The sequence below is a fragment of the Galeopterus variegatus genome, unplaced genomic scaffold, assembly GCF_000696425.1.
Source record: "Galeopterus variegatus unplaced genomic scaffold, G_variegatus-3.0.2 Scaffold140, whole genome shotgun sequence".
NCBI classification, from domain to species: domain Eukaryota; kingdom Metazoa; phylum Chordata; class Mammalia; order Dermoptera; family Cynocephalidae; genus Galeopterus; species Galeopterus variegatus.
Genome location: NW_007726251.1, coordinates 305,629 through 330,954, shown reverse-complemented (window position 1 = coordinate 330,954; position 25,326 = coordinate 305,629). Strand labels below are relative to the sequence as shown.

The 25,326-nt window shown below is 49.3% G+C and overlaps 2 protein-coding genes across 2 annotated transcripts in view; one reads left to right on the top strand and one right to left on the bottom strand.

Annotated features, from left to right (window-relative positions):
* Positions 1-5,149, top strand: part of AHSA1 (AHA1, activator of heat shock 90kDa protein ATPase homolog 1 (yeast)) — an 8,685-nt gene extending 3,536 nt beyond the window's left edge. Inside the window, exons 3-9 of the mRNA XM_008590289.1 lie at positions 502-584; positions 984-1,101; positions 2,195-2,283; positions 3,601-3,729; positions 4,210-4,311; positions 4,591-4,642; positions 4,757-5,149. Coding sequence (XP_008588511.1) covers positions 502-584; positions 984-1,101; positions 2,195-2,283; positions 3,601-3,729; positions 4,210-4,311; positions 4,591-4,642; positions 4,757-4,929 — 746 coding nt within the window. The 3' untranslated portion in view covers positions 4,930-5,149. The remainder of the gene's footprint in view (positions 1-501; positions 585-983; positions 1,102-2,194; positions 2,284-3,600; positions 3,730-4,209; positions 4,312-4,590; positions 4,643-4,756) is intronic.
* A 4,224-nt stretch (positions 5,150-9,373) lies between these two features.
* On the bottom strand, positions 9,374-21,988 carry ISM2 (isthmin 2). Its single transcript, XM_008590414.1, has 6 exons — positions 21,980-21,988; positions 14,782-15,024; positions 13,171-13,534; positions 11,502-11,642; positions 11,149-11,232; positions 9,374-9,891 (listed from the first exon to the last, which is right to left on the bottom strand). The coding sequence occupies exons 1-6, from the start codon at positions 21,986-21,988 to the stop codon at positions 9,374-9,376; spliced, it is 1,359 nt and encodes a 452-aa protein (XP_008588636.1).
* Between the last annotated feature and the right edge of the window lie 3,338 nt (positions 21,989-25,326).

The following is a 25,326-nucleotide window of genomic DNA, read 5'->3' as shown; positions in this document are numbered from 1 at the left end:
AAAACAGATCCCCTGGGGGCCGCCCCTGTGGCGCACGGGGGAGAGTGCAGCACTGAGAGCGCAGCGGCGCCCCCGCCGCGGGTTCGGATCCTATATAGGGATGGCCGGTGCGCTCACTGGCTGAGCGCGGTGCGGCCAGTCACAAAAAGGACAAAAAGGAAAAAAAAAAAAAAAAAAAAACAGATACTCTAGCAGAACTATAGACTATTGACAAGTGCTCCCTGGCAGAATTCATGCTAGTGCCAAATCTGTGTAGCTCTGGGTCTCACTGTAATAACAGAGTTGGTCTCCAGTAATCTGATGAGAAAAGACATGTCTGCAGTGTGTGCGTGTGGGGTGGGAGGTGGTGTTTGACTGCATCTGGCATGTGTTATTCTCTCAGAATAAAGAGAGTCAGTTCAGCTGTCCAAAAGAAGCATAAGTGGTATAGTATCTAGGACTCCAGAGCAGAGACTGTTCCTGCAAAGGAGGAGACTAATAACATTGCATTACTTTTGACAGGTACCTCTAAGTCAGGAGTACAGTACAAGGGACATGTGGAAATCCCCAACTTGTCTGATGAAAACAGCGTGGATGAAGTAGAGGTTTGTATTTCCTAACTGTTCACCTGAGTCCTTCATATCCTCTTATTCTCAGATGAGAAAAATGACCTGTCATTCAAGATTAATAACCCAGAGCTGGTCCAAGTATTCAGAACCTTAATCTCATAATTTTCTAGGTATATGATGCCATTGGAAGTTTCCAGAGCAGCTTGCACTTACTTAATTTCTTTGCTTTAGTTAGTAACATGGGTTCTAACAATAGCCACCTTTGCCTTGGCAGAGAGGACTCAAGAAGGAACACTAATGGGGATTGTACGAATACCCCAACCCTCACACATTTCCTTTGGAAATGTCAGCAGTTACCTGATTGCTTAGCACCCACATTCCATAATGTGGGTGCCCCTCAAGTTATTTACCACCTACTTCTGATCTTTCACTCAGATTAGTGTGAGCCTTGCCAAAGATGAGCCTGACACAAATCTCGTGGCCTTAATGAAGGAAGAAGGGGTGAAACTTCTAAGAGAAGCAATGGGAATTTACATCAGCACCCTCAAAACAGGTATCCCTTGAGTAGTTATGTATGCCTTGAGGAGGTAGTTTTCCACCTGTCAGACTCTGATTAAGGGGCTTGACAGTCCTTTCTTTGGCAAATGGGTAAAGATTTTGGGGGAGGGGGCCTATTTCATATCTAAGTCAGTCTATAAGATCTGAGTAAAGGAAAGATCTAGAGTACATTATCTAATATGTTGGCTATTGAGCACTTGAAATGTGGCTAGCCCAAATTGAGATGTGCTGTAAATATAACATACACAATGGATTTTGAAGACTTGGTACCAAAGAAAAAGTAAATTACCTAATTTTTTTTATGTTGAAATGATATATATTAGGTTAAATATCCTATTAAAATTAATTTCACATGTATTATTTAATTTTTAATGTGGCTACTAGAAAACTTAAAATTACATTTGAAGCTTACATTATATTTCTGTTAGACAGAACTGATCTAAAGAGTTGGCATCCCTGGACTCATTATTTGAATACAGTCCTGACTATCTTTGATATGCATTCCCTGGGGATATTTAGATAGTTAGAAAAGAGGTCAGCTTGGCTTTTCCCTGGGCTTCCATTTCTGCCAGTTCGTTTTGATCTTGGTGTTGGAGTACATATAATGACCATCAAAGGGAAACAGCATAGAAGGGGATGGATTTTAGGGGGAGGAACCAATGCTCCAGTGCCATAACTAGTTGTGGCTATTCTACAGAGATAAGGTATATTGGAGGAAAGGGACTAAACGCATCCATAGGTACAAGATAGATTGCCCTCCCTTGAAGTCATTGAAGTGTCACTGCAATCATTCACTGCCTGCCTTACATAGTAGACCTCATGTGCATTTAACAAGTTGTAATGCTTCCAACTGAGTCAGGGGTTTAAGCTTTTTAAAATAATCTCAGCAGCCGTTCTACATTCTGTAGTATATGCTCAGATACCTGTCTGGCATAGACCAAAGGTAAAGATATAAAATAGATAAACTCTGCCTTTTCTGGTCGTTACCTCATTCAGGGTTAAAATGGCTTGTTTGCCAAGCTGTAATGAAGCCCCAGATCTCAGCTACTAAGAAATAACTTCCAAGAGCTGGGATTTTATCTTTTCAGAGTTCACCCAGGGCATGATCTTACCTACAGTGAATGGAGAATCAGTAGACCCAACGGGGCAGCCAGCACTGAAAACTGAGGAGCGCAAGGTAAGTGGTATTCTCACATGACAGGGTGGGAGGCTGTCTGCAAAGAGGGTTGAGGGACTGCCTCCTCCTTAATTCTGCATCTTAGCTCTTTCTCTCTGGCCCTAACTTCTAAGCCAGAGCAGCTTATGATCTGCTCATGGCGCTATTTATTTTATTTTATTCATTTTATTTTATTATTTTATTTTATTTTTGCAGCTGGCTGGTACAGGGATTGAACCCTGGACTTTCATTTTAATAGCACCATGCTCTAACCAACTGAGCTTCATGGCACTTTTTAGAGAATCCTCAATGTGCCATTGTCTATCCATTTTTAACCTGGTTTTTCATTTATAGTGGATTCCTAGAGCAAATGGAAGCTATCAGGGACTTCACGGTGTGACTGTTGATTGCATTAAACACCAATTAAGAGGTTATGAAGACAGGATAATCTTTACCTATACAGTCATCCCAGATTTCTGAGGGAGATTGGTTCCAGGACACCTGCAGATACCAAAATCCACGGATGCTCAAATCCCTTAAATATGACATAGCGTTTGCATATAACCTATGCACATCCTCCCTTATGCTTTAAATTATCTGTAGATTACTTATAATATCTAATGTAATGCAAATGCTATGTAAGTAGTTGTTACACTGTAGTTTTTTCTTTGTATTTGTTCTGAATATTTTTGATCTGTGGTTGGTTGGGCCTGCAGGTGCTGAACCTGCAGATAAGGAGGGCTTACTATTATTTCTAACTGGGATGTTGATATTCCAGACTTTGATATTAGAGGTCTCATCACGGTATCAAGGGTTAGAACACTGACTTCACCCATCAGGAAGTTGATCAATCTCACCCATTTGCCTGCCATTTGTGGTGTGAGCAAATATTTTATCTAGAGATGGAAGTTTTGTGTGTCGGGCTTGGTACTTGCTTTGGAGCCCTGTTGTTCTTTTGTCAGCGCAGTGAAGCATATTCTGGAAGTGGGGAGAAAACTGCCTCTGGCTATTTAAGCATAAAAATTCTGTTTGAGAATTACACTGAGCTCTTCAGAAATGTCTGATGATTTGATTTGTCCTTTGGTTGATGGGTTTTTTAATGAGTATCAGAGTCTTCCTGCTAGAGTGGTTGTTTTCACTGAGAATTGAGGATGTTTCTGGAGAAGTTCCCCTCATGACTGAAATACCTACACTCACAAATTCCCTCCAACCCTCTGGAATAATTAGACTTGGAGGTGAAAATTTTTGTGAAAATCAATCATAGGTCTATCCCTGAAGCCGTGTTGGTTGAGTTTCACCATCACTCTAGACAGACCGTTTTCACTGCCACTTTCACAGGCTAAGAGTGCTCCTTCAAAAACCCAGGCCAGGCCTGTTGGCGTCAAAATCCCCACTTGTAAGATCACCCTTCGAGAAACCTTCCTGACGTCACCAGAAGAGCTCTACAGAGTGTTTACCACCCAAGAGGTAAATATAATCTTGTCCTTCAGGCCTTGTTACTTCTGCCATTCCAGGTGACTTGGGTCGTGGGCACATCCCCTTAGCATGCAGGGGTACTAGTGGCTGAACCCTGAGGCTTTCCTGATACAAGTAGGGGCAAGGGGAAAACACCTTTGTTCAATCCACTCATCGAAGTGATTTTTCCTCCCTCTTTTTCTCTTCTGTACTAGTTTTGGGTCATGTAAATGGGAACCACTGAATCATTCTTGTTAAAAAAGTAAATGGGTCCAAAGTAATGGCATCATGGATTCAGAAAGTTACTGAACTCAAATCCTGGTCTATGGTGGAACAGAATAGAGGATGAACCCGGACCTGCTCATTGGGCCGAGTGGCATCTTTGGAAATGAAAGTTGAAGCATGCAGGCTTCAGCTTCCTGCATTTGTCCCTGGGTTCCACTAAGAGCCATGTATCTTCTCCCCCCCTTTTTTTTTTTTTTTTCCCTACAGCTGGTTCAAGCCTTTACGCATGCTCCTGCAATGTTAGAAGCAGACAAAGGTGGGAAGTTTCACATGGTAGATGGCAACGTCTCTGGGGAATTTACTGATCTGGTAAGTACCTTCTGGCCCCAGACCCAGGATATAGCCTCTGTCTGATCAGATGAGTGATGTTTCTCCTTTTCTCACTTCTATGGGTGAAATTAAAGATTTAATCTCTTTGGTTAATAAAACCATGTTTTGTTTTTCAAAAGATATTGGAATTTGAGGTCTCTTGCAAGTAAATATAATTGCACAGATGACAGACTCTGTATGAAAGACGGATGGCTAATCCTAGCTAGGATTGGGCACATTGTAGTCTATAGTATAGAATGAGCTCTTTGATTATTTTAGGTCCCTGAGAAACATATTGTGATGAAGTGGAGGTTTAAATCTTGGCCAGAGGGTAAGTAAGCATATTTGGTTTTTGCTATTACCCTCAGAACTTTTTCTTTCCTCCCTAGTCAAACTCAGGTGGAAACCCTAGATCTGAAACCTACCCCCTCTCCCTTTTCCCCAGGGCACTTTGCTACCATCACTTTGACCTTCATTGACAAGAATGGAGAAACTGAGGTTTGCATGGAAGGCCGAGGCATCCCTGCTCCTGAGGAGGAGCGGACGCGGCAGGGCTGGCAGCGGTACTACTTTGAGGGCATCAAACAGACCTTTGGCTATGGCGCACGCTTATTTTAGGGCCAGCAGCAGGGGCCTCCAGCCTGCCCAACACTTCAGTCCAGCCCTCTCCTGACTGGGGCTTGTGACTCACAGGATTGCACCATCCCAACCGCTAACTTGGGGCCGGGGCCCCTGCCCTCTACATATACCTTGGGTTTGTGCATGTTTTTGCTGGGTGGGATCAGAGGGCAATTTCTTTTATGTGTACATACGCTAAATAAACATAATTTAAAAAACATCCATGTCTGGAACCTTCGTTTATTTCAAAGTGTATGACTGGTACTAAGTTAATTTGAAGGTTTTTTTTAAAAAAAGATGAATGGTAAGGGGATCTTAACCCTTGACTTGGTGTTGTCAGCACCACGCTCTCCCAAGTGAGTCACGGGCCAGCCCCCTTTGAAGGTTTTGAATTCAAGAAAACAGGAGGGGTTAGAAGGCCTGGTCTCCATTTTGGGTACATGTAGGTAGTTAAGTAGCATGAAGGGAGCCTGCTTCCCACTACCAGGCATTCCTGAACTAGTCTCCTTTCATACTACAGTGGTAAAAAGGTTATGCCTGTTTACGAGAAAAAGGGTAGGGTTGGTGCTCTGGGGTAACAATGCTAACAAACACTATGCCACTATTGCTGGTGGAGGTGACATCCTGGGCTTTGCACCTCTTAGAGAAATGATTACCAGAGGGCTGCCCAGTTAGCTCAGTTGATTAGAGTGCACCAAACTCAAGGTCACGGGTTTGGATCCCCATACTGGCCAGCTGCCAAAAAAGATGATTATCAGGTGCTGGCTTGAGATGTGAGAAGATGGAGATTTCCAACCTGTGGCAGCTTCTGTCTACTGAGAGGTTACTGTGTGGCAGACAGTGCACTCAGCAGTTTCATTACGTTAGCTCATTTAACCACTATAGTAGCCTTCTGAAGTAGGTTCTAGCATCAGTTGTTTTTCAAGAACTTAAGCCCTGGATTTATTTATTTATTTTTGATATTTTATTTTTATATTTGCTATAGGTTAAGTTTGTCTTGGATTTCTCAAATAACATCCCAGATCCAACAATTGAGACTAAGCAGAGTTGGGATTTGGAACAAGGACCATCACTGCAGAGCCTTTCTCAAGTCTAAACCACTATTTGCCTTGTCATTGGGTTCATCTCCACAGAGAAGCTGGTGCATTTCTAGTATATTTCTACTGCTGGATTGAAAATTCCAGGCCTCTTAGTACTCCCAGAAAAAGAGGAAGAAATCTGTGTCATTACAGTATTTTTAAATGCCCAGTACGTTTGCAGAGCGCTAATTATGTGCTGAGTGCTGGGTATGCATTCTAGTGGAGTTCAGACTGCCACACTGCTGGAAGAGGAAACGTACCTGAACAGGGAGAGGCACTTTCCTGGACAAGCCCCGTCTTGGCTTCTTGCACCTCAGCGTGAGTCAGTGCCCTCTAAAACCAGACAGTATCTCCTGCGGCTACTTTTATTTCCTTCATCTATTCTTACCTGTTTTACTAGGTGGCAGTGAGGCCTGCAGGCTAACCCTACCAACATGAGTTGGCCAAAACTTAGTAGTTAAAGGAGAAAATCAGAATTCTGATCGGGAACGTTTAGACCCCAGAATCCATTTTGGCTTGAATTACTCAAGATGAGTGATAGACTGAACTAATTTGCATCTAATTCCTAGGGGTGCAAAAAGACACCTTTGGATAAAGAACCTGGACTCTAGCTTGAGTCAAATCAATGGGCTCTTCCAAACAGAGAGACCATTAACAAAATAAGAGGCCTTTCATGCCTGGCTGGAAAGGTACGAGTTCCAGAATACTTAGGAAGAAGTCCAAAGTAGAGATTATAAACACCTTAGTAAAAACCAAAGCACTAGGTTAAGTGCCTGACACTGAACCAGGGGCCCTCTTATTTTGTGGGCCTCATCCTGGCTCTGATACTAGCTGCTCCTAAAACCCTCCTTTTACCAGGTTCAGTGACCCCTCCAATTGTGCTGCTCCTCACACACAGGTGTTCCTTAAGCCTGCAGCCACCCACACAGTGATTCTTTCTCTTTTGCATAGCTTGAATAAATACCATTTCATAGTATTCCCCAGCCCCTTCAAGGCCCCTATCCAGCCCTTTTTCTTTAGTTTTCTTTAGTTTGTTTGGTTTTTCGCAGCTGGCTGGTACAGGGATCCAAACCCTTGACCTTGGTGTTATTGCACTGTGCTCTAACCAACTGAGCTAACCACCCAGCCCCCCTTTTTCTTTAGCTTCTCTCATCAGTGGCCAGACATGGTAGCAATTTAGTGTGTTGCTTAGATTACAGATTTAAAATGGGGCTAAATTCAGTTTGGGTAATAGGCAACCATCACGTATAGATCAAATTTGGAAAGAGTATTTAAATGCCAAGGTAAGTTATATTAGAAAAGGAGGGGAATTAGCAGTTCCTGTGAAAAGAGACTCCATGATGTCCCTATCTTGTTATTAAAAACAAGTTTCTACTAAAAAATAATTAAAACATGATTGTGCTTATCTTACTGATTTCTTCAGATGAGAAAGGGAGTGAACTTGGCTCCCATCTGGTGACCTGAGATCCTGCCCTCTCTGACCCTATAAAATTCTAGTTGTACCAGAGTATTTTTATGCTGTTGTTGAGGCCCAGACTAATAAAGTTACCTCTAGGTGTGATGGTAATTGGAAACATCTGGTTCTCTGAGCACCAAGTGGCAGCTCTGGACATGCCTTCCTTCGCTATACTTCCCTGACATGTCAGTCCTTCCCGAAATGTCAGGAGTGACCGTGGACTGTCTGGTAAGGGTACCAACTAAGGCAGGGTACAGCCCACTTCTCATTTTGTAGGTGTAGTCCTTTGGGCAACTCTGCCTTGGAGAGTACTTGGAGAAGTGGGGCTACTTCCTCATGGAGTAAATGCAGCTTACGTCTCTGACCAAAGTTAAGAGTGAATGCGCCTCTGAGGTCCAACCAGGTCTCCCAGGCAGCCCTATACAAGTGTGAATAGGGATAAGCTATGTTTACAGTCTAACCTCTGCATCCCAGCAGATCTGCCTGCCCAGCTGGCTCCGGAAGAGAAAAGGAGCTGGCTGTGGGTTAAGTAACTACAAACACAACCCATGACAGCTTGTCTTGGGCTGTAAGTGGAGGCTCTCTATACCCCTCTGCTCTACTGGGGCCTGAAATTCATCAGACAGAATTAGAAAATAAAGTGCTTTATTGCTGAGGATCCCAGAGAGCCTCAGGGCAGCTGTCTCAGGGCTAAAACTGAAGTCCTCTACCTTTGGAAGCTTTTGTGAGCAAAGACAGTTGGGACGTCACATTTCAACCCCACAGAAGGCCAGGAAGTATGGTTTTGAGGCTGAGGGGAAGCGAGGAAGAGGCACAACATGTGCTGAGAGAGCCGATGATATGCGTCTCTTCCCAGCTCTAAGCTAAGTGCATTCAGTGACTTCACAATGGAAGCTCAAAATGGGCCGTTGCTGGGAGTATTTACACCACAGAAATTACCCAAATGCTACAAATCAGGGTTTTTCCCCCTCCCAGAAAGTGGGTTTACTATCACCACAGGTGCATGGCACACTGTCCTGAGCCAGTTCTGAACCCACCCGAAGCCTGGCTGCTGTGATGAGCTGCCACTTCCCCACTGGCGGCAGTGCCCACTCCCTTCCTACAGTCTAGGCAGAATGGAGGGCACTGAACAAAGGAAAGAGATGAGGACTGGGTGACCCAGTCCCTGCCTGGAGCCTCAGCTGCCTCAACTATCTGTCCACCCAGGCCCCACTAATGGCCTGCAGCCTCAGACTAAAGTGACGTCCACCTAAAAGGCAGCTTGGACCTAAGGACAGCCCCCCTGTGCAGTGGTGCACAGCAGGGGGTGAGGCAGAGCGGCATGTGCGCCACCCAGAAGTAAGGAGGGGTGGTCACCCAGGACTGAAAGGCAGCCTGGCATAGGCAGCTGTGGGATGGGATGAGTGGACTGGCTCTTCCTGTCATCCCCCTCAAGCCCTTCCTAGGCTGGCCAGTAGGGGTGGGGTTCTGAGTGACTCACAGCAAGTCCTAGGAATCAGGATGTGTCTGCAGTGCCAGGTTCACACCTTTGTGTGGAGTCAGGACAGAAGAGCCCAGCTCCGAAAGAGGGAGAAAAGTGAGAGGCCAGGCTGGGATGGCATCTCTCTACAGGCAGGAGAGGGAGGCCCCCGCAGACACACAAGGGCACACACATTCCCAGTGCACCCCCAGGGACTGTGCGGACCGGGCTGCCTCCCTTCACCCTGGGTCCTATATACTCTTCAACCATTTTCCCAACCCCACCACATCACCTGGGGCCTTGACCTGCCTCAGGGTCATAGGCAGAGGGCATGCAGCACCAGACTGCCTCACTGGTCAAGATCTGGCACTCACCCAGACTGGGCAGGGGTGGAGTGAGGGGGCCTGCCAGGAAAGTTCTCCCTGCAGTCTCTGCCCAGCAGCCCCCTCATTAGTATTCCTTGGCCTCCTGCAACTGGGCCAGGTACTCCTCCTCGGGGGGGTTGTCGGTGCAGGCCCGGCCATTGTTGGGGGGCCTCGCAGCGTGGTAGCGGCTCCAGTCCCCCTTACACAGGATCCAGGGCAGCGTGTCAACCTGGAAGTGTAGCTCAGGCGAGAAGTCAGTGCTGATGAGGTCGGGCGCCCCAGCGCCCTTGCCACGGGTCAGCAGCCGGTTGCCCTCATCGTAGCAGCAGTGCTGCGCAGCCAGTGTGCTGCTCTCCACGGACAGCAGGGAACGTAAGCAGAAGCGCGCTGTGGGCTGGTAAACGTCCAGGCGCTCGCGTGGGCCACTGGCGTCCCTCCACCGAAAGCTGCGTCCCTGGTGCTCGTCCTGCAGGCTAACAGCACTGTACACGGCCTCCAGCGGGTATGCACAGGGGCAGCTGGGCAGGTCCCGTAGCACCTGGCTCAGGTACTTGGCTAAGAAGTCACTCTTGCAGTTCAGCCACTTCTCACAGCTGTCCACATCTGCAGAGGGCAGGGAAGTCCAGGGTGGGTGGGAGGAGAGCCAGTCAGGGAGCCAACCAGCCCAATGATGGGGTGGGGGCTGACCAAGGGCCAATGCACAGGGAGAGAGATGCAGAGGCATGGCCTGGCAGGGTCTTAAGGGCAGGAGTGGTACCCATATCAGAGCTGGGGCAGATAAGGGCTACCCCTCATTCCCCAGGCAGCCTGAAGCAAGAGCCTTTGCTCAGAATGGACACTGCTGTGGAGGACCCCTGCTGTGCCAGGTGTCATCTCTTTAGGTGCTGAATGGTAGGAAAGATCCTGGGATCTTGGGGAAGGAACTGGGGCAGGTGGAGACAGGGATAGCAGTTTTTATTGAACCAACTGGTAAAAAATGTTTGAATAGTCCAGCCACTTGCTCATTCTTGTTCTTAACACTGCCTTTCTCAGGCTGTTTGACCTTGGGTGGGTCGCTGCCACTCTGGGCCTCCTGTGGCTTCCTTTGTCTATGCCACCCTCCTCCCCTTTCCCTACCTCAGGAAATGTGACCTGATTCTGGCCACACAGAATATATTGCTCCTTCCTCTTTCCACCCCGTCCTCTGGGCCCATTTGGCAGTGTAGTGCCCACATAGGTTATGTGTGTCTCTTGCCTAGATCAGAGCTCTTTGAGGGCAGTCTCCTGGGAATCCCCTGTCCCTGCACAGTGCCAGGTGCATGACATGGACTTAGTAAGCTTCTGCTGTGAGGCACAGGCCTCATCCACGCAGTGGGGCTACCAACAGCTGCCTGCTTTCCTTGTGAGGTGCAAGTGAGGCCAAGAGACACACACTGGGAGTGCCATGGTGAAAGCATGGCCCACTGCCAACTGCCTAGAAGGAGCAGCCCTAGAGTTCCAGACCCTGACCCACTAATGACAGCACCGCATGCCCCTACCCAGACAGAGCCTGCCCAAAATCCTCCATACTGACCAGGAAGTGGAAGTCAGATCACCACCCCATCCTGCTGCTAGGGAGGACATGCCCCACTGGGTGATCTCCAAGCTCTGTGACTCCCATCAAGACCTTCTTCCCAGTAGGAATATCAGGCTAGGTAAGGCTGATGGTCCTAGCCCAGAAATGCTAGAGCCCCCCTTCTGGGGAAGAAAGCTGTTCACCTGGAAGATGTACTCTCTGCCTCAGAGGATGGAGGCCAGGTTTCTGCCATGCAATAATGTTCCACCCTCCTAAGAGTGGTTCTTCCCCAAACCCCCAGGGACACGGACTAGCCCCAAACTGACCTGGGCCAAGCATGTCCGTAGCATTGTGGGTCAGGGGCCGCCACCCCTCACCGGGGAAGCCCAAGGTGTCCTCATCCTTGGTGCCTTTGGGAAGAGAGGAGGCCATGCTGGTGGCACCCCAGGGCACATCTGTGCTCCTGATGGGGAAGCCCAGCCTTCACTAGGCTCTCGGTGCCCACAGTAGTTGGGACAGGCCTGGGACAAGGCAGGATCACCATGTTTGCGAGCTTCCTGTGTCCCCTCTCCCAATCCCATCCCTCATACAAGGGTCACAAACCCACATCCCACAGGGTCCAAGCACAGAGTCTAAGCCACACCAGCCACTCCTCTACAGGGGCTGGGGCTTATCTCACCAGCACAAAGGGGCAGGTTGCAGGCACGGGACTCGATGGCAGTGCAGGCGTAGCCGCAGGGCCGAGTCCTCCGTTGGCTGCTGTTGCCGCAGCTCCCATTGCAGGGAGACCAGGGGCTCCACTCTTCCTGAGGCTCATAGTCTGCATCAAGGTCAAGGCAGAGAGCCTGGGGTGAGTGCACATAGGTCACAGTGCACATTGGTGCAAATTAGCCAAAGGCATCCCTTCCTTAGATGACTGCAGCCCGTGCTAGTGCTCCCAGCCTAATAGATGGAGCATGGTCTGGATTTTGGCCCCACTCAGTCCCTTATCTGTGGAGTCTTGTGCACTGAACAGCCTGCGCAAATGTATCAGGTGGCCCTATAGAAAGAGCACAATCCCCAGCCACACCCCCATACCAACACAGCAATGAAGAGGAAAAGTTATCTGGGGCTGGAAGTCACCTGACCGCTGTCATAGTGGCTTCAGGCAAGTCCCCCTACATCTCTGACCTATAGTTTTTATGTCCAAGGGTGACAAAACTTCCCTGGTCCTGGGGATATTAAAGAATGACCTGCTGACCATGTTAGGGACCCACTCATAAAATACACTGGCTGGGCCTGCAGTTCTGAGGCTATGCAGTGCCTGAGATTCAGTGCTGTCTTTGGAACCCCCAAAATAATGACACAGACAGTTCTCTCCTTGTTTCCCAGGCAGGCCAGAGCAAGCTGGTACTGAGAGCTGAAGGATGGGGCTGGCCAGTTAGCTCACTTGGTAGAGCCTGGTGCTGATAACGAAAACGCCAAGATCAAGGTTCAGATTCCCATACCAGCCAGCCAGCCAGCCATCAAAGAAAAAAAAAAAAAAAAAAGTTTAAGGAAAATTAATAGGAGAAAAGCTGAAAGTCATGAAAATTCTGTCAGCTTACATTATTTTGGTGAATCGGGAAGAGGCTGTCCTGACTTAATCTTAATTATAGGAAACACAGGCCAATGACACAATACCAGGGCTCCCAGGAAAACAGCTGCAATTATGCCTAACACATATCTGCACCCAGAGAAAACCCAAACCTCAATATGCAAAAATAAAAATCATCATCATGGGGGACTGGCAGGCCTTAGGTGATATTTTCTGAATAGTCTGTGCTTTTATGTCTTGTTCTAATAAAAATAATTAAAATAACCAATATGTCATATGCTGCCACTTTACATGTATTAACTCATTTAATATTCTCTAGAACCAATCCTATGTAATAAAGGTTGTATCATTGCCCATTTTATAGTAGAAGGAACTGAGGAACAGAGACGTTAAGTAACTTGTTCAAGGTCACTCAGCTGGTAAGCAGCAGAGCCAGGATTCCAACTCGCAGTCTGAAAATGAAGTCAGTTGTGATTGGTGGGATTTATATATTTCTCAGTTTGTTGGAAACTAATAGATATAAATATACATGTATTAACAAATGTCTTCTGCAGGGCTGTTGTGAGGGTCAAACATTGTTTGGGAAAAAAAACAACTTTGCAACCTATTGGTCATGTTGCTTTTGAGCTGATGATGGCGTATATACGTGCCTCAGCTCCTAGCCTCCCCAGCTGCCCCCACTCGGGAAGCCCTCAACCCTCTCCTCCACCCCCATTTCCACCCAGGATCTACAGGGGCAGCATCCTGGGGATGCCAAGACGGGGGTGCTCACCGTAGCTGTCTGGCTCCTTGAAGGCCCAGTCCCTGGGGGCCAGCCAGCCCTGGTCCCTGCCATCTGTGGCCCCACCAGACCAAGGCTCCTCCTCCTCATCCTCATCTTCCTCCTCGTTGGCCTCCTGGTCCTCACCCTCACTGTACTCTGCAGGGTAATCCTCCTCCTCCTCCTCTTCTCCTGGGGCTCTGTTCTTGAGACCAGTGTCCCCATCCTCGCCCTCCACATAGCCCCAGAAGAGGGGCCAGAAGAGCTCTTTGGTGGCCAGCCAGCTAGGAGAGCTCTGGGGCCAGCGACTGCTGGGTTCAGCCAACAGGTCCATTTCCGCCTCAGCCTGGGGGTCCTCTACCACCTCGATGGTTACCTGCAGGGGGACAGACGCCAGGCCGGTCAACAAGGGAGGGCTCAGAGCTGGACCCCAGGGAGAGGCGAGATGATGGGGCTGAAGGCAGAGGGGAGAGGTCCAACCTTTCCTCCAAACTGGCTGTCTTTTCTTGGCTGACTTCTTGGGCTCTCAGGGCACAGGGACCACACACGGCTTTAGACCTGAATGTGCAGGAGAATCACCTGGACATTCTGACTCTCAGACCCAGATTGATTTAACTGGTCTGAGGTGGGGCCAGGCACGGTGGTTCTAATACATGCCAGGATCGAGACCCACTAGTGTTAAGAGGGGCTGGCCTGGAATTCCACACACAGACAGGCTACCTGACCTCAGGGACCACTAACAGCTTTGAGACTCCATGTCCTCATGGTAGGGCCGGAAAATGACAAATTCCCACAGCAGCCCTTGGTAGGAGCTCTCTTTCACTGCATTATGGGGTAGGAAATAAGTAAGATGAAATCATTTATAGGAAACTGAACTGGAAAAACATTATTTTTGGCTATAATAAAGTAATATGAGTTCACTGAAGAAAATTTGGGAAAAAAACTGAAGTATAAAGAAGAAAATAAAAATCATCTATCTCTCATCACTGACAGATAACCTTCCAGTTTTTTGTATACATGCATGTGTGTGTGGATAGATAGATAGATAGACACTACACTTTAAAACAATTTTGGAATATTATATTCTATACTTTGGTGGTCTTTTTCTCTTTTGATGAAAGTGTTTTGCAGACTGTAGCTGCAGAATGATTATCATTAGAGATTAGGACAGGCAATGGAGTATGTGAATGGAATTCTGCCAGCCCCTCTGTGGTAGCCCCCATGCCACTAGCCCACCCCTCTTCTGTACCCACCTTCAGGGGCCTGCAGTAAGGGGTTGGGCCTGGCAGGGATCAGGCCTTTTCCAGGAGGCCTCCCCCAAATTTCCTGAATTCGCTGCATTTCCCACTTGTTTAGTCCTCACGACAGCCCTGCCAGATTGATGCTGTCTGTCCCTCACTATGGTCTAGGGAACAGAGGCTCAGAGACTTGCCCGATGTCTGTAGCTAAAAAGAGGAGGAGCAGGTACTCTTCCCACTACACCACAGAGAGGCCATGGGGAGCATGCCCTTTGACCTCACACAGGCACCCTCACCTCCAAGGAATACAGGATAGGGCCTGAGCTGTTCAGCCTAGCTCCTCTCCAGGTGTCCACTGGGCCAATGTCCCTTCTGTAGCTCTCACCTGGATATTGGGGTTCGGGGTACTCAAGTCTGTGTTGGCCAATACTGGCAGCTTCTGCAGCTCCAGCAGCAAGGGAGTGTCCTCCAGGGTCTCAGGAGGGGCAGCTCTGCCCGGGGCCAGGGTTGCTGGCTCAGGGAGAGTCCAGCGCCTCTGTCGGTGTGGCCCTGCCTGCAGGTGGGCTCTGGGGAGCAGTGGTGCCTCCTCCTCTTCCCTAGGAGAGTCGGGATCTGGGGAGGCTGAGGCCTGAAGGAGAGAGGGGGAAAGTGGGTGACTGAGGTCAGGCTTATCCCATGTGGACCCAGAAAAGGCTGGTCAAGGGGATGCAGGAGCCCTGGGTTCTGACTGATTCACAAACTCACACTGTGACTTAAACCCCTCTGCAGTGTATACGTGGAGCATGAAATCTAAACACTGCCTGCCTTAATGCCCTTGGTGGGTTCGTGAGAGTGTAGCCTGTCAGACAGTGGACTGTGTCCACAAAGCACGTTGACACTGATGCCAACATGAGGCATGAAAAAAGGAGGATTAATGTAATCCAGCCTACTCATTCTACAGATGAAGAAACTGAGGCCCAAGAAGGGAAGCAAGTTGTTTAAGACAATGGTTCAAAGTGCTGTTTGCAGACAACTTGCCTCAGAATCTCCTAGGGCCCTCACACACCAGTGCAGGAAGGCCCCTGGGGATGCGCCTGGTCCTGCAGGGGAATGGGTGGCAGGCTGGGCCTTTCCCCTCAGCTCACTCCCTGGCCACATGGCCCTGCCCAAGCCGTCCATGTGGGAGCTGTATTCCTTGGCATTTCTGACCACTGTTACCGGGCTCTTTTAAGTTTTGTTTTCTCAGCATCCCTGTAGCCAGCACAGCAGTCATTGTGATAAGCAAGCACGTTTACAAAAGTGGGAGTAGAGCAGCTGATTATCAGTAAAGCTGGTACAATAAGCAGGTTCTGTTCTAAAGGCAAAACAAGCTACTGAAATAATTAATTTTGTATTTTTCCAACATCCTTACTTTGGCTCAGATAGTGAGTGAAAGGCAGATACTGGTTGTCTCTGACTCCTGCCCCAGCGTTCGTCTGCTTACTCAGTGTTGCACTGGGGGCTTGGCAGCCCCCACCGACCTCCAGGCTGCAGCACTGCCCACGTCTCTGTGCCAGGGCAGGAAGAGTACTCTCCAGGGCTACCCTTACGAGTCCCAGGGGCTGGGAGCCTACGGATCCCGCCACACTCAGGCCACAGCCTTGACACTGTTCCCATCTCATACATGGGCCACTACGGTATGGCTGAAAATACACTGGTCTGGAGAGTCAGATAAGCTCTGCCTCTTACTAACTCCTTCAACTTGACAATTACCTCATCTGCAAAATAATAATTCCTACCTAGAAGGATTGTCAGAATGTTACGTATCTAATACTTCCACAGCATTTACTGTGTGCCAGGCACTATCCTACACACGTAAACACTCATTTCATCCATCAACCCTCAGAGGTGGGTGCTGTCATCCCCATTTTACAGACAATAGAAACTAAGGCTCAGAGAGGGCAAGTAACTTGCCCAAGGTCACACAGACATTTAGTGGTAAAGCTGGTATTGGAACCAGGCCGTCTGAGCCCAGAGACCATGCTATAACTACCATGCGATAAGGTGAAAGTATTGAGCATCCCCTTCACAAATGAGGGGTTTCCCACTCTCACTGACTCTCTTTCCTTGACTAGAAAAAGAGATTCAGAATCTTCTGTCTCTCCCCCTGTGACCTCCCCTTCTGTGGTCCCCAGATCCCTGGCTCCAAGGCTCCTGCACTAAACATCTAATCCCAGGGCAGCTGTGGCCCATCTCAGCCCGGACCTGGATGCTCTTGCTGAGTCAAAGCACTCTGGCCTAGACAGCAAAGGTGGGTTAATAGAAGGTGGGAGGATGAGTAATGGAACAACTCGACCCCTCTCCTGACCAATCCTGGAGGCCTGGAACATCCCCAAGTGCCATCTTCCTTGCAGCTGCCACCCACAATTCCACCAGAGCCCTAGCTGTCCCTGGGACTTCGCTCAGCGGTTCCACTCTGTCTGCAGCCTCTGGGGCACAGAGACAGGCAGTCTTGGGGTGGCAGGAGTCTAGGGTCATGCAGAGTTTGGCTCATCCAGATGCCCTAGGCTCGTGACACTGGGCTTGCCTGTGGCAGGTGGTATGGTGGTTCTCATCTGGGGAGAGCTGTGGCTGTCACAACTGGAGAGGGCTTCTACCAGCATCTAGTAGGCAAAGGCCAAGAATGCTGCTATATATGCAACAATGCACAGGCAGTCCACAGAATTATCCAGCCCAGGATGCTAACAGGGCTGTTGTTAAGAAACCCTGCTCTAGAGTCAGGTGGCCTGGGTCTGAATTCTGCCAGCAGCTTGGCTTCTGACTTAGTGGTCCTTGCAGAAGATGTAACCTCTGTGACCTTCCTCATTTGTGAAATGGGAACAATGAGGGGAAAGAGCCTAGCCAGGCCCTGATCTCCAGGAGGTGCTCAAAATGATCATTTCCAGCCCTCCTCCCACCCTTTCCTCTCCTTGTGCCCAGTTGGACCACAGGATGAGCAAAGGACAGAGCCAGTCCTGGCAAAATGTCACAGCCACACACACCACCTTTCCTCTCTGGAGCTGCTCTTAGAGAGTCCTGCTCTGTGAGTCAGCCCCTAGGAACTCCTGGGAGTGGAAAGGGGCGAAGGCAACATCCCGTCTTCATCTTCGTTCCCTCAGTAGCCCACCCTGAGACAAGGATTCAAGCGCAAGTGGTTCCTTCTGAAGGTGATCCCAGGAGACACCAGCAGGGGGTGGGGGAGCGGGACAGGGGGGAGGCAGCTGATAAAGACGCTCTGTGAAGCTAGCAACCACAGTGGGCAGCTGGTTCTCAATCCCACCAGGCACCTCTGGCAGCCAGGATGGTGCACGCGCCTCAGAGTTACCCCACCAGAGGGAGGGAGCTGGGGTACTTATCTACCCACTAGCTAATCACTGGTGGAAAGTTGCTGGGGAAAGGGGTGAGGATCAGCTCTCGAGGCACTTCAGGCTGGCCAGGTCCAGTGAAAGCCTGCAGGCAACTGGACACTGGCAACAGGAGGTAAGGCCTGGGGGGTCATGGGCAAAGCACCCAGAGCCCCGACATGGAACCAGACTGTGGGCACACCTTACACACCCAGCCTGTTGGGGCTCCTTATTCACTGTCTGTCATTTATTCCAACTAGAGTAGAAGTGCTGTGCAGGGAGGGGCTGTGTCTGCCTTGTTTGCTGTATCCCCAGTGCCTAGTACAGTGGCTGGTACATTGCAGGAGCTCAATAAGTCATTGCTGAGTGAAGAAATGAACACCAACAACCCTGAGGAGTGAGTATGACTATCTTTATGATAAAAATGAGGAGGTTTTCGGTCAAGATGGCAGAATACAGTCCCCAGCATCACTCTCTCCCACACATCAACCAATTTACAACTATAAAAAAGCAACAACAGCCAAGCTGGGACTGCTGGAGCTCAGAGGAAGAGAAGGAGAGACTTACGGAGTGCATGAAGGCAGAAGAAGCCACGATGAGAGAAAGAAAAAGCTGCTCTGACCATTTCGTGCCACAGCAGCTTCCAGGCTGGAGCTGCTGAGCACGTAGAGCAGGAGCTGGCAAAAGCCACAGCTGTGCCCTTCAGATGGAGTTGCTTGGAGGCAGCAGGGGAGAAGAGGGCCTTGGTGGCCCCCAGGCCAGCAAGACCACTAAAAGGGTTCCTGTGGACCCACACAGGAGTGAGGAGCCAGAACAGCTGGAAAAGGGGAGCCATTCAGAGGCCAGTGAGTCATCACAAGGGACTGGTGCACAGTCCATCCTATGGGAGGTGTTTGCAGCATGGGTGGTGGGGGAGATGGGCCCACCAGGAGAACACTGGGGCACAGCAAGGACAGCTGATCTGCCCCCAATCAGCGTGGGACCACTCAGAGGAGATGGTCAGGAATATAGAATTGCATGGGATGCAGTTTGATGAAAAGACTCAGGCCCAGATCAGAGTTTCTACACAACCCAAGTGCACCAGGTCTCTGGAGAGCTGGAAGTACCTATAAGGTCAACCATTAAAACCTGAGCTGCACAAAAAGCCTTCCCTAGGGAAACAGCAGCAAAGCAGGAATTTAGCTCAACCACAGAGCTCAAGTACTGGTTCCCACAGGAAGTTCCCCCATTTTAGAAGTAAGCAAAGGACAAAAAATTAGTTCCGGCCCAGCCACACTGCCAGCGCCTCGGAGCCCGCCCGGGGAGCAGAGGTATGGAGCCGAGGACTGGACCCCCCTCCCATAACCAGGCACAACACTGGCACCAAGGAGAATGCCAAACACATCACTTCCATGTGGGTGGCTCACCACAATAACAGCTGCCGTGAAAGCAGCTAGATGCCATAACCACCGTGCAGATGGTCTGCCAGGCACTGGGGTGCACTGACACAAGGAGAGTCACCAGCAGAGACCAAAGAAAAGAAGAGGATGTCTTTCCACAAAGCCCATTTCAGAGTGACAGAAGAAGCATCTGCTCTATGGTATTATTGGGGGACCTGAACACACCTCTCAGCACTGGACAGACCATCTAGGCAACAAATCAACAGAGTAACCATTACTCTTCCAGAAAGAAAGAAGAAATCTACTAGGGTTATCAGTGGTGGGGGGGAAGGAGAGGGGGAGAGGGAGAGATGGGACAAGGGGCATAAAGAATAAGTACGATTTGTAACAACATATATGCTAGTAATATTGATTTGATCAACGTATGTCAATGTTGAACCCCTAAGATATGTATAATCAATTATGATTCAATTTAAAAAAATGAGGCTATGGGGGCTGGGGGACAGGGGTAAGTTCTTAAAGATTACAAGAACAGAGCTAAGATTCAAACTCAGCTCTGCCTGATTTCGACACCCACGCATTGGTGCACACACACATGCATGTGGACAGACACTCATGATGACAGCCCCTCACATGCCACCATCCTCTGTATTCACAAAGCATGTCCTCTCTCATCATCTTCTCTGACAGGTAAATGTGGTGGTAATGAGTGCAGGCTGGACTCCATGTGACCTGGGTTCAAATCCCAACTTGTATACTTACTAGCTGTGTGACACTGGGCAGGTTACTTCATCTGCCTTAGTTTCTCCCTCTGTAAATTAGAGAAACGCCAGTGCCTGTCTTACAGGATTGTTGAGTTAGAAGGGTGCCTTGCAGTAAATGTTACCTGCAAAATGGATGACAGATGGTTCTCAGAGGGGAGCGAGAGGAGAGATAAGGAGCACCCCTCCACCAAGCACTGTGTTAGTTCTTTCCATCTTATTCAGGTCTGAAGGCCCCACCCCCACCACTGATGCAGAATTTCTTGGCAGATGAATTCTCACAATGTTCTGAAGCAAATTCTGAGGCTCCAGCCTGTTCAAGATCATCTGTCCTGTCCCACAAGACCACCTCCCCCATCTGAAAAGTTTACATGTGGAGTTTCACACGTGTACAAATATACAATTCCATTATTTTGGGGGATATCACTGCCCTGGTAGAGAGGAGATACATCCTGAGATATGTCTCCACCAATTCTCTCTCTCTCTCTCTCCACACACACACACACACACACACACACACACACACACACACACACACACACACACACTCACTCACTCACTCACTCACATGCCAGGGTTGGCCAGGCAGCCAGCCCCTGACCCACATGTTTCCAGTTAACATAACAGAGTCCTGACACCCACAAGCCCTTGCTGCACTTCTTGAACCTGCCTCTAGCCTGTCAGCCCTCCTCATAGCTGCCCTGTCTTCCATTCTCTGTGTCTCAGGGGTCAGGAGCCTGTTCCAGATAATGAGATCCAGTTGCCAGGTGCAGGCCAGCCCCAGCTGGAGGGCGGAGGGCACAGTCCCAGCTGCTGAGGCCAGGCCCATCCACGCAGAGCCAGGCTACATACTTGGTCGCCTGCTGCAGCCTCCCAAGAGGTGCTGGAGACCTAGCATCCAGCAGCCACTGCCTCTTCAGCCAGGACTGAGGACTCTGGATAGAGGAATGGGGCTGGATTCAGCCCTCAGCTACCCTCCTAATCAGTATGTACTATCTAACCCAACCCACCCTGGCACCCAGGGGAGACCTCAAAGCACCTCATCATCACAAGAGTAGCACTAACAGAGCTCACTATCCAAGCACAGGGCCGGTTTCATGGTGTGCAATTGTGTACGGGCACAGGGCTCCAGTGTGTTTAATGCTCTGCTCTTGCCATCTTGAAATATTTAACAGGCCCCACATGTTCAACCTGCATTGGGCCTCACAAACTACGTAGCCTTGGGCTGGCCAGATAGCTCAATTGGTTGGAGTGCAGCCTTGCAACCCCAAACTGGCCAACCAATAAAAAAACAAACTATGTAGCCAGTCCTCCCGAGCACCCTAAATGTACTGACTTGTGAATCCTCACAACTGCCCTTTGGGTAGGTACTAGGATCATCCTTGATTCACAGCAAGGCAGCCAAGGATCAGAGAGGTGAAGTAACTTGCTTGGGATCACACAGCTAGGGGCTGGCAGAGTGGGATTTGAGGCAGGTGGTTTGGCTGGAGAGTCTGCTCTTTACTAACACAGGCAGGGGCTACACCTTCTGGTTTGCTGCCTGCTATTCTGTGGTGCTGAATGTGCTGAATGAACAAAACACTCAAACTGGATGTTTTACTTTTCATATCCATCTCTCCCTTGGATCCACTTAACAACCCTGTGAGATGTGAAGGTGAGGAACTTGCCGAGATTAGCAGACTGTAACACAGAGAGAGCTTGGGGACCTGCTTGGAGCCACTGAGCAGACAAGCCTCCGGGCCCCATTCCTGTCCTTCCCTCTCTCCTTCAACCAGCTCTCCCATGTTTCCAATGCCTAAGAGAGGGAATGGTCTGGAAGGAGAACGAAGGTCATAGTCAAGGTCCAGGGAAATGGTCAGTTGCAGGAGGGGGCTAATGGGCAAGGCCACAGGCTTGGGTTCTAGTTCTCTGACACTCACTGATTGGGCTAAAAAGACCCCAATCCAAGAAAGTCAACCTTCAAGACAATGCCGGCTTCTTGGTGCCTGGCGAGGTGCCTTGGTCTTTTGACCCACCATGTCTCTCCCACAATCCAGCCCCTGCTTCCAGGCAATTGGCTGGACAGTGGGCCAGGAATGAAGTGCTGATTAAACACCACCTACCTCGTGCATGACACTGCCCCAGGCTCCTTCCTCTACTTCTTCCCTCTCAGGCCATACCTTCGACAAGTGCTTCCTTCCAAGGTGACTAGATCCCTGCTGTAGCAGTACATACTTCCCTGATACTGCCCCATGTGGGAACCCCCTCCACCCTCTTGTGGCACTAACTCCTCTTTCCCCTACCCCAAGGTCTTCCTTGCTGGCCTAGGAGGTGGTGGGTGCCAGGGTTAGGAGCCCAAGGGCTCTGGGATTCAGGAAAGCTGGGTTTAGATCCTGGCTCACACATACTTAACCTTGGGTCACTGCGCCCATCAGTTTCCTCAACCCTAAAATAGGGATAAGAAGACAAGGATCACAAAATGCTAGGCACGGTGGCGATTTGGGTGGTATTCAAATCCTCACTAGAACAGAAGACACCCAAGGCAAGCTGTGTCATTCTCTGCCTGTCCAGCACCCAACAAACTGCCTGGCCCCACTCTCATTTTTTTAACAACGGTGTCACTACCCATGTGTACCATGCTTTTTCATCCAGCACTCCAACTGACACAACAGGTTCCTACTCCCTTTTCTAGTGTAAGAGTAAACTGAGGCTCAGCAACAGGCCTTCCCAGAGTAGAGGGGGCACATTTTGTTCACAAGGCTAATGATTCTTCTCAAGACTTCAGATGAGCAGGCTGAGGCATGACATGCTGGGATGCACCATAAGGTCCCCAGCATGGCTCTTTACAATGACAGACCTAAGCTCCCAGCTAAGCTTCACTTCTCTGTGCCTCATTTTCATCTGGAAAATGGGGAATGCCCATGTCAAAATGATGTAACAATGAAACAACATATTAAATAATTTGTACACTCCAAGGTCAAGGGTTTGGATCCCCCTACCAGCCAGCCACATGAATGAATGAATGAATGAATGAATGAATGAATGAATGAATGAATGAATAAGTAAATTGTACAGACTCTGTAAGGTCCAGAGAATGCTCACTTCCCTTCCGTCATTCCCCATTCTTAGATCCAGTGGGTTTTATGTTCTTCAGCTTCTTCATAAAGGTCTTCGGGCTAACCACTTATTTCTGACATGCCACCCAAGCCACTAAAATAGCAGTCTGCATTCTCTCAAAATGATTCCTTAATTAACAACTTTGAAGTGTAAGGGCACTAACACAGATCACACAGACTGCTGGAACGATGTCAGAGCTAGAGGGGACCACAGAGATGACTTAGCCTTCATGATATTTTTCAGTTATATGTGTATATATGTACTAGGTCACAATGTAAAACATATGTCTTAATGTGAGATACTTCAAAAATGTATGAAAATCATTGATCTAATATTGCCTCCCAGGGAAAAAATAAGCAGATTAATTAATTTTTTTTTTTTTTTAAAGATGACCGGTAAGGGGATCTTAACCCTTGACTTGGTGTTGTCAGCACCACGCTCAGCCAGTGAGCGAACCGGCCATCCCTATATGGGATCCGAACCCGGGGCCTTGGTATTATCAGCACCACACTCTCCCGAGTGAGCCACGGGCCGGCCTAGCCTCTTCTTTTTAAATGCAAGGAAATCATCCACAGTGAGTCACTTGTGTGTTAATGACACACTGGTACCAGAACCCCAGGCCCTGGGCTCCAAGCTCTGGTTGTTCTTCAAGGCACTAATTTGCTTTAATGTGTTTTTGAAGACTCTTTCAGGCCCTGAACTGGGGCTAAGACACCACTTTGACTCTGAAAACTCATCCTCTACACTGAGGGAAGATTTGGCAAACATACTAAAAATAATTATAGTACAAAGCGATAAGTAGTACAATTGAAAGTATTTATGCCAAGTGAGCAGAAACAATGCCAATTTAATTAATTTTATTACTGCTGTCATCTCTGCCTTAGAGGCGGGACTGGCTAGAGGCTTGTGAATTTGTCAACAGCAGTGGAGGCAGGGAAATGGGGTGTCCCTCAGGAAACATTTGGCAATGTCTGGCCCTGTCAGGGTAGGGTGTGGGTATCTGGTGAGTAGAAGCCAGGGATAGTGCTAAATGTTCTACAATGCACAGGACAACAGTTCCCACAACAAAGAAATATACCACACAAAACAGTAGTGCCCAGGTTGGGAAACCCTGGTCTCCAGGATACATTCTCAACAGGGCAAAAATTGGATCTTGTGGGGGGGGCAAAAAAATCTTAGCTATTACAATACTTTGTGACACTCCAAAAGGCCATAGAATATAAACAGACAGCATGTCTGTGGTATTAAAATTTCAGGTGGGTGGGTATCGGATCCCACTACCACCAGCCGCCAAAAAACCCCAAACCAACGAACCAAAAAAAAAAGATAGAAAGACAAATAGAAAAAGAAAAGAAAGAAAAAAATTTTTTTCAGCGGGGAGAGGATGGGAACAGGGAAAAAAAAAAACCTAGAAGGCTCCTTAATGGGACAGAAATCAACATAGAGAAAGTCTGGTCTAAGACACACCCTAGCGTGCAGTCCCTTTCTTCCCACGGCCTCTGGGGGGCTTCTGGGCACTAACAGCACAGCCCGAGCTCTGCCCAAACTCGCTCACAATCTCCCGCCGCCCTGGGTACCTCAATGTCCTCATCTCGAACATGGTAGAACTACTCTGGCCTCCTTCCAGAACAGCTCAGAGCATGGAAGGACCAAAGACCACCTGCCACACACACGCACGCCGGCTACTGCATCTACCCTGATACAAGTCGGTCGGCTTTGTCCCCATGGGGATGAATGTCCACCGCAATGCAAGGGGCAACGGACTAGAGTGTTGACCCCTCAGTGACTGGAGACGCAGGACTCGACACACCATGGTTTCTCTCCATGGCCAACACCACTCTTCCATCTCATGTCTCTATCTTATACCCCCAGGGCCCACCAGGAAAGTGTCCCACTCCGTCTCGGCGACGTCTGCATTTCCAAATCCACAGTGATACACAGTAATACACAAGTCCGTGGCTGACTCCTCTCCAGCACGTTGGAGAGCCCAACTCTACCCCAGCTGGTCTCGATTCACCCGGAGGGGCTCAAATCCTCGGCGGATTCGCGTTAGGCTGCACCGGGGGTCCCCTGACCTTCTGAGCTTCAGCAGCCCCAGCCCGCCACTCCGAAAAGCTCCGGTCCCATCGAGCGCGCACCTGGACAGGGCGGCTGCGGGCGAGGCTCGCTCGGGGCGAGGGCGGTGCGGGGCCGCAGCGGGCCGACCCGAGAGGAAGTGAGATTTCTCCCCGGGCTGGCCCGCCACAGCCCGGTCAGGGCTCACAGCCACGCGCGGACAGCGGGGACCCCTGCAGGTTCCCACGCACCTGGCCTTCGCCGGTGCCCGGGGGCGTCCGGCCGGCCTCCGCCCCTC

Excerpts from the sequence above, each read along its gene's own strand:
- ISM2 (XM_008590414.1), bottom strand. Across the intron at positions 13,535-14,781 it reads CCCCGAACCCCAATATCCAG|GTAACCATCGAGGTGGTAGA; the intron begins GTGAGAGCTACA and ends GTCCCCCTGCAG. Across the intron at positions 11,233-11,501 it reads CAACCTGCCCCTTTGTGCTG|GCACCAAGGATGAGGACACC; the intron begins GTGAGATAAGCC and ends CTCTTCCCAAAG.